The sequence below is a fragment of the Alligator sinensis genome, unplaced genomic scaffold (assembly GCF_000455745.1).
Source record: "Alligator sinensis unplaced genomic scaffold, ASM45574v1 scaffold948_1, whole genome shotgun sequence".
Lineage (NCBI taxonomy): Eukaryota > Metazoa > Chordata > Crocodylia > Alligatoridae > Alligator > Alligator sinensis.
The window spans coordinates 120,434-129,111 of NW_005843093.1; the positions used below are offsets into that span (position 1 = coordinate 120,434).

The following is an 8,678-nucleotide window of genomic DNA, read 5'->3' on the forward strand; positions in this document are numbered from 1 at the left end:
GGGCACTGCTGCAGGGGAGCAGTAGGGGGTGCTGTGGAGTGGGGGGCAAGAGGGGTGCTGCACAGGGGTGACCGGGAGCGCTGCGCTGTGCGGGGCAGGGGCTGCGGTGCCCGGCTGGGGCTGCAGGGGTGAGGGGGGCGGGCGGGCGCCCTGCGGAGCTGCCAGGCAGGGCCCGGTGTCGGCGCCTGCCGTGAAACCCGAGCGCTGCCACGATGTCTGTGCTGCTCCATTATTCATGGTGCGGCCCCGCAGCCTCCTCTTCCGGCTGCGGGAGCAGAGCAGCAGATGCAGCGCTGGCGGCTTTCTCCTCCGCCTTCCTGTCCCAGCCCCGGAGGCAGACGTGCAGCAGAGCTGGGGGCGCATCCCGGTCTGGGGGGGCCAGGCTGCCCCTGCCCCTGCCCCTGGCTCTGCAGAGATGGGCAGCTGCAGCTCGGGCTTTGGGGGCAACGCAACCCCTCAGGGCCCTGAGCTACAGCCAGGGCTGGGGCAGGAGTGGAGGGCATGGAGGTGGGTTCAGGTCTTCCTTGGCCAGTGCCGGTGTGGGGGCACTGCCGGGAGAGTGTCCCGTGCAGGCTGGAGCATCCCCCTCCCAGGTGGAGCTGGGCCCAGCTCTCCCCAGTGTTACAGCACCGCCGTGGGCCCTGGGGTCTATGGGGGCCCTGCCCCATGGCCCCGCTGTGGGTGCCTGACAGCCCCATAGGGCAGGCGGAGGCTGCGCTGGCGCTGCACGTGCTGTGGCCTGGCGTGGGCTGAGCCGTGCGGGTCTCGCTGTGCCGGGATTTCCCTGGAGGCTGCACAGGAACGGGCGGGGGGACATGCCAGCCTCGTGGCCAGCGCAGCTGGTTCTCGTGTGTGGGAGGCCTCGCTCCAGGGACCCTCCGGCCGCCCCGCTTTCCCTCCCTGCGTCGCCTCGTCTCGCTGCCCCATGCACAACAAGCCGCCTCCCTGCAGCATGGTGCAGCCCCGGCATTGCAGCCGGGCCGGCCATGGGCTGCAGCTTACCCGCGTCCTGCTCAGAGTAGGGTTTGTCTTGCCCAGGCCGTCCCAGACGCGTCCTCGTCTGCCCAGTTCCTAGAGCAACGCTGTCGCCCTGTGCAGCACCGAGAGCCCCCAGCCCTGCCCCAGGTAACGAGGGGATGAGGGTGTCGGCATCCTGCTGCGGCAAAGGGTGTTAAATGCACTCGAGACCCCCGGCAGACCTGTGTACCCTACTGCAGAGGAAGCTGATCACCCCCCAGTCTGCATTGATCGGACCGTGGGGCCACATTCCCTCCTAATGCCAAATGCAGCATCTGTCTGAGCCTGAGCCAGGGGGCAAGACCCTCGAGCCAGGACACTCCAGGGGTGAGCCCAAGCAGGAGCACAGCCCCCGGCCTTGACGAAGGTGAAGAGCACCCCTGACCCCTTTAGCAACAGGAGGGGGGGAAATTCCCTCCCAGCCCTACATCCAAAGGCGAGGAACCACCGAATACCTCCACCCTCCCCTGCACCCGGAGGCCAGCCAGCGGGACCGCACCGCCCCACGCTGCACAGCCAGATCTGTCCATCTGTGTCTCCCCACGGACTCATCCCAGCTGTGTTCATCTCCTGCCATGGCCGGGCCAGGTGCAGCTCTGCCTCTTCCTCCTGCAGCTGCATAGGTGCCTGTCCAGCCCCGGCTCTGGGAGCAGGGTCCTTGGGAGCTCCCAGCGCTCACGGTGGGGGCTTCTCCGGGGTGTCCCTGCACGCTCCGGGCATCGCTGCTGCTGGACACCCCCTGCCCAGCATCTGTGCAGCCTGCGCTGGGACCCCCCAGCCATGCAGTCCCCCTTCCCTGGGCGCCCAGCCCGCAGCCTCCCTGCTCTGACAGGGAGACGTGTTTGCTGAGATCCAGCCTAGACCTGCTTTGCTGCAACCTCAGGCCCTTGCTGTGGGTCCTTCTCTCTGCAGCAGGAGAGAACAGGGCCTTTCGCTCTGGTCTCTGGCAGCCTTTTGCAGGCTGCTGTTGTGTCCCCTCTTCAGTGCTTTTTCCCCCAGCTGAACATGCCCGGCTCCTCCAGCCTCTCCTCACAGGACTTGCCTTCCAAGCCCTTGATCATCTTTGTTGCTGCCTCCGGACCCTCTCTAACATCTCCCCGGCCTTCTAAAATGTGGGGCCCAGAACTGCACACACGATCCAGGTGAGACCTGACCAGGGCCGAGCAGAGAGGCACTGTCACCTCCCGTGTCTTGCGCCTGATGCCTCTTGACGCAGCCCAAACGGCGCAGCTGCATCACACTGCAGACTCCTGTGGAGTCTGTGCTCTACCAGGACTCCTAGACCGGTGCGTCTTAACCTTTTGGGACTTGGGACACCCTGGGATAAGCTCAAGACCCCCTTGGGAAAGGTCAGCTCTTGATTTTCACTCTTTTTTGACTGCAGAAAAATACTAGAGCAGTTTTTGTGGTGCAGAGAGCCCAGGAAGACCCCAGCTGTGGATTTCTGCTTGGAATCTCTGGGGTTTGTCTTGTAAATCCTGTTTGCAAATTGAACAGGTCTGTGGCACCCCACATCCTCCTTGAAAGGGTCTCAAGGGATTCCCAAGGTGCTGTGACACGCTGGCTGGGGATCACTGTCCTGGACCCTTCTCCTTCATGCTGCTGTCCAGCCAGGTGTTGCCCATTTTGTATGGGCGTTTTGAAGTATTGCTCTTGGGGCGCAGCACCTGTCAGCACTGAACGGCATCCTGCATCTCCAGCCCGGCTTTCCGATCTGTCGAGATCCGTCTGAATTGCGTTCCCATCCTCCAGTGTGTTCACAGTCATAGAAATCCTACAGCTGTGGGGCTGGCAGGGACCTCCAGAGGTCACATCTAGTCCAACCTCTGCCTGGGCCTGGATCAGCCCTGTGCAAACCATGTTATACAAGCACGAATCTAAACTCTTTGTAAGACCGGCATAAACCCTGGCACAACACGGACCTCGCACCTGAACTACCACAGGTGAAACTAGGGTTGCAGCAATGTCCTGCTTCTATAACAGGTGATTAATATACGCCTGAGAGGTCCTGGAAGAGAGCTGTGCCCCTGCTACAGAGAAAGGCAACCTCCCCTCCACTCCATACCAATCTGACCAGAGGGTAAAAGTCCTTTGGGACCCCAAATCTGGCATCGGTCTGACCCTGAGCGGAGGGGCAAGACCCTCTAGCCAGGACCCTGTGGGGTTGGTGCCAGCAGGAGCATTGGCACAACCCAGTCTCCATCCCCAGCCTGGGTTGCAGCACCCAGTGTCTCTGGGGAAGGTTAAAAACACCCCAACACCTGGAGCAGAAAGTGGAGGCAACTAGCAAAGCCCAGAAACCTGGGAAATCCCCATAGCAGAGCACAGGCACCTGGATCATCCCAGACCAGTGGCTGCCCTACCTCTCCCTGAACCCCTCCAGTGATGGAGAGCCCCCCACTTCCTTGGATGTCTAGATGCCCCCTGCTCTAGCAGTGACAAGGTTTTATCTGATCCCCAATCTAAGCCAACTTGGCTGCAACCTCAAGCCATCGGTCCACGTCCTGCTGTGCAGCAGGAGAGAAAAGCGCTGTTTCCACAAACTGAACGTGCCCAGCTCCTCCATCCTTCCCAGCTTTGGCGCCTGCAGACTTGCTCCAGAACCGGCGTCCAGCTCGTTAACAAACCCATCAAACAGCACCAGGCCGCTGTGGGGCTCCACTCGAAGCCTCCTGCCGTTCTGACGTGGGTCCATATATAACAGCCCTTGGTTTGCGGCTAGTGAGACAGTTGTCTGCCCACCTAATAGCAGCTTTGTCCAGCCCACATTTCCCCCGCTTGTTTAGGAGAAGCTTGTGTGGGGCTTTTGGACAAAATCCTTGCTCAAGTCCAGCTACGCGGGAGCCGCAGCGTTGCCTTCCTCTGCCCAGCCGGCTCTAGCTGAAGGAAATCAAGTTTGTTTGGCACTGTTTGTTCTTAGCAAATCCGGGCTGGCTGCTTCCACCAGCCTTCGCTCCTCCAGATGCTTGCAGATGCACTTCCCTTCCCTAGGCTCCGCTCCGGGACCCACCCGGGCACTGACTGCATCCTTTCAGGGCCTTCCAAAGCTCTCCGACCCTCTCTTATCAGCTCGCCCCTTTCCTTATCCAGATAATCGTTATTTGGTGCCTGGCTGCTGCTTCGATTTGTTGTGAAGACGGAGGCATAGCCGCTGTTGAGCAGCTCCACCTTCGCCTATCTTAGACCACGAGGCTAGAAGCAGTGGCCCCAAGCTGCAGCATTGGAAACCGAGGCTGAAGACAAGGAGGGACTTGCTGGCTCCGAGGCTGGTCAGGCACTGGCACAGGCTCTGAGAGGCATTTCCATCCTGGCAGGTTGTCAGGAGCAGGGTGGACAGGCACGTGGCTGGAGTGGTTTAGTTGGGTTAGTTCTGCCTTGAGCTGGCGTTGGACAAATGATGAGGCCCCCGTCAGGGGTGCTCGGTCCATCTGGGGCTCTCTCCAGCCTAGCTTGGGGTGTGTGAGGGCTCCTGGGGGTGTGCTGGACCGGGGGCCGAGGGATGGTGCTGGGGCCGGTCCTGCCCCTGCCAGACTCAGCTGTGCCGGGCACCTGCTGCCAGGCTGGGCATGGCCAGAGCAGCTGCTCCCCTGCCCCGCGGGGCGTCGCATCGTGTCCGGCTGTGCCTGGTCCCAGCTGCGGCCCGCGGGGGTGCGGGAATCCACAGCCAGCTGGGCTAATCCCAGACCCCTCCTTGCGGATTAGCAGGGATCAGGGGCTCTGCGGCTGGAGCCCCTCCCGGATGCCTCGCATTCCCGGGCCCCAGAGTGCTGGACGTGGGTGCTGCGTGTGACTTAGGACACGTGTGTGCGAGGGTCTGGGGCGCTGGCATGGGGGAAGAGTGGCCGGTGACAGCGGAGAAGAATCTCCCGTGGGCAGTGGGACATGGTCATTGCCACAGGGGAGCGCGGTGTTGTGCTCGGGCCCGTGGGGTGGCCTGGGGTGCAGCCCATGGGCAGAGGGGCGGAGGAGCAGGATGCTGCTTCGTGGAGGGTGTGGGGCTTGGCAGCAAGTGCTACAAAGTCCCGTGCTTGGGGCCCAGTGCCCAGATGTCAGCTGTGGTTGGGGTCCCTGAAGGAGAGGGACCCAGGCGTCTGGGTGGGGAGCAGGATGGCCGCAAGCTGACAGTCCTGGAGAGGGTGCGAGCGGAGCACACATGTCGGGTGACCGCTGCAGGTCCCTGCCAGCTGCTGCGCTCTGGTTCTGCACCTGGCCCAGGTCTGGCCAGGTGCAGAATCAATGCGTCAATGCGTTCGGGTCGGAGTGGCACCCAGCCGCGGACTGAACCGTCCCTCGGGACCAGGGGCCATGTGGGCTGCGCCGGTCGGAGACATTGCACGGGCTGCTACATGCACGTCCTCTTGTAGCATCGGGCTTGTGAATGCCTACACGTGTCTGATGTAGTTAGTCGGTGAGGTGCATCTCTCCCCTGCCTTGGGACCCGGCTGCCGGGGTTTTCACCGTCTGGGGGGTGGCGGTGGAGCCTGTTGTGCTGGGGCTGGGGGGAGCCAGGACACCTGGGTCCTCTCTCTGCTCGGGGAAGGGAGTGGGGTCTGGTGGTTAGAGTTGGGGGAGGGGACGGGCTGGGAGCCAGGGCTCCTGGGTTCAGTCCCAGCTCTTGGAGAGGAGCAAGGTCTGGTGGTTAGAGCAGTGGGGCTGGCGGCCAGGACACCTGGGTTCCCTTCCAATGCTGGGAGGCACGTGGGGTCCGGGGCTGGAGCCAGGTTCTGGGATTCAGGAAGGAGCAGTGCAGGCACGCCCTCGCACGCCCCGGGCACCATCCCACAGGGAGGGTCATGTGCTTGCACACCCTGTGCACCATCCCACAGGCAGGGACACGCGCCCACACGCCCCGCTCAACACCCCACAGGCAGGGGCACGCGGTCACACACCCCATGCAGTCGCACAAGCAGGGGTCCGCCCTTGCATGCCCCGCACATGATCCCACAGGCAAGGGCACACCCTTGCATGCCCTGTGCACCATTGCACAGTCAGGGGCCCGCCCTCACATGTAGCCCACATGGTCCTATTCTCCACATCCTGGGCAGTCACGCTCCTTTGCACACTCAGCCATCACAATGCCATGCATTATGTCACTGGCAGTCACGCTCCCTCACGCGCGCACAAACACACACACCCCCCCATCAGTCCCTTGCATGTGCATCTGTCACAGCTCTGGGCACCATTTTGCAGGCACTCGCCCCTTTTTCCTGGCCCTGTTATCCTGGGCATGTGTGTCCAGCAGTGTCGCGCATGCAGACAGGCCTGTGCATGCCCACCGCAGTCCTGTGCACAGAGTAGCCTCCTGTGCACACGTGCAGCTGGTGGCCTTGTGTGCCTGGAGTGCATATTCCCTCTCGCCCACTCGCTCGTGCTCTCCAGCATGCCCAGACAATCTTGCAGCAATAACTTGCTTTCATGAGCCATTGCCCCCCACAGCTTCGCCTGGGCCAAGGCTTGGGGCTTGCGGGGAGGCCTTGGCTGGGGGATTTGGGAAGCCCAGTGGGGGGGGCAGGTTCTGCCCGACTGATGGAGACGCGGGGCATGTCCAGGCTCCCGTGGCTTGGGCGGGAACCAGCCCTTCACTGCCGGAGCTCTGCGCAGAGCGGGTCCCTTGGGCAGGGGCTGCAGCCCAGCTCTCCCGCAGCAGGGCCGGAGCCGCCAGCCTGGACCCCGACTGACCGGAGCGGGGCAGAGCAGACCTCAGGAAGACGTGTCTGTGACTAACTCGCCGGTGCGGGGGGAAGGAAGCCGGCGGGGGTGGGGACGCTCATCACTCAGCAATGCAGGTCCTGGCAGCAGCTGGATCTTGCTCATCTCGCCTGGGGGGGTGACGGGAGGGGGCGGGGGGGGACGACCAAACCCTGGCACCAGGCTGGAGGGGTAGTGAGCACGTGCCTCCCCTATGACCAGTCCCACTGACCGGGGGGGGGTCCCTTGCGGGCGATCCTGCAGTCCGGGGAAGGTGGGGTCCCAACTGCCCCCCCTGCCCATCGCCTAAGCGGCGAGTGCGGCTGTCAGGGGGTGCATGTGCACCCCTTGCACCCCCTACGCGTCGCCGCTGTCCTCAGCGGACGCTGAGCTCTGTGGCACTGGGGGTCCCAGCAGGGGGATGCAGTGGGGTGGGGGCTGGGGGGATCCCCACTGCTGGTGCAGTGGGATGGGGGCTGGGGGGTCTTAGCAGGCGGCGTGGTGGGGGCAGGTGGGGGAGATGCCTCATGTAGGCTCCAGGACCTCTGTGACGAGGCAGGAAGATGACCAGTTCGAGGGGCTGGAGCCGCCCCTGTGGCACCAGGGCTGGGGCACGTCCCTGCTGACACGGCGCCTCCTGCAGGTCACGGCCACGGACGCAGACAGCGGCCCCTTCGGCTCCGTCTCCTACTCCGTTGGCTCCGGCATTGGCAGCGTCGTGCCCACGCAGTTCAGCATCGACAAGCACACGGGGCAGCTGTGCACCGTGCAGCCTCTGGACCGGGACGAGGGCGCGGACGCCTATGACTTCACCGTCACGGCTGTTGATGGGGTGAGCCGCCGGGCCGGGGCGGGGAGGCCAGCGGTGAGCACTGGGACGAAAGCCATGTGTCCAGCGTGGGCGCTCTGTCCCTGCCTCCTGCCCACGCCGCGCCGCGCAGGGGTCACCGCTGTCCCTCTCCCCGCCAGGGCGGCCTGAACTCCATGGTGTACGTGAAGGTGTTCCTGGAGGACGTGAACGACAACCGGCCGGCCTTTTACCCGGTGGAGTACGCGGCCAGCATCAGCACGCAGAGCATGCCGGGCACGGCCGTGCTGCGCGTCACCGCGCACGACAAGGACGAGGGGCTCCATGGGAAAGTGACCTACCACATCGTGGCCGGGAACTCGCCCCCGCTCTTCTCCCTCAACAAGGACACGGGTAAGAGCTGCAGGGCCTGGCCGGGGGGCTTTGGTCAGCCGGGGCAGACCCCATGCTCCCTAGTGTCATGCTGGCTCCTTCCCTGTGGCTATCCCCTGGACCTGGCCTTGATCCCCCCAGGCCCCCTCGCTCCCCACGGCTACTCCCTGGGTCCCTGCATCCCTGCCCAGCGTGCAGGGGTTGCAGGGTGCATGGGTGCAGGCAGAGCCTGCCAGGACTGTGCTCTTCCCTCCTGCCAGGCGTCATCTCGCTCTCGTGGTCCCTGAGCGGCAAAGCCAACACGTTGGTGCAGCTGGCGATCTCGGCGCGGGACGGCGGAGGGCTGGTGGCCCAGCCCAACGCCCACGTGAACATCAGCATCGTGGCTGGCACCGTCTCGCCCCCCGTCTTCGAGCAGGCGCAGTACTTCTTCACGGTGACCGAGGACACGCCCCAGGGGACCAGCGTCGGTGCCGTCCGGGCCCAGAACCCCCCAGGTAGGACCCCCTGTCTTCTGCACTGAGCCTGCGTCCCTGCTCTCCGGCCCGCGGCAAAGGTCGGGGGGGCTCCGGCTCCACTCTGCCCCACTGAGTGCCCCCTTCCTCCACCTGCCCCCAGGCCACTCGGACGATATCTTCTACTCCATCTCCTCGGGGGACCCCCACGGCTACTTCTCCATCGACTCCGGCTCGGGGCAGCTGCGCATCAGCCTGCCCCTGGACCACGAGGCGCAGGCGGTGCTGGTGCTGGACGTGCAGGCCCGCCGCGGCTCACCCCCCGCCTTCCGCAATGC

General features: G+C 64.3%; 1 protein-coding gene across 1 annotated transcript in view; it reads left to right on the forward strand.

Annotated features, from left to right (window-relative positions):
- DCHS1 (dachsous cadherin-related 1) overlaps window positions 1-8,678 on the forward strand; it is a 31,338-nt gene that overhangs the window by 7,493 nt on the left and 15,167 nt on the right. The window contains 5 exon segments of the mRNA XM_025193726.1: window positions 7,349-7,537; window positions 7,675-7,906; window positions 8,146-8,382; window positions 8,504-8,669; window positions 8,671-8,678. The exon segment at window positions 8,671-8,678 is cut by the window's right edge and continues 741 nt beyond it. Coding sequence (XP_025049511.1) covers window positions 7,349-7,537; window positions 7,675-7,906; window positions 8,146-8,382; window positions 8,504-8,669; window positions 8,671-8,678 — 832 coding nt within the window.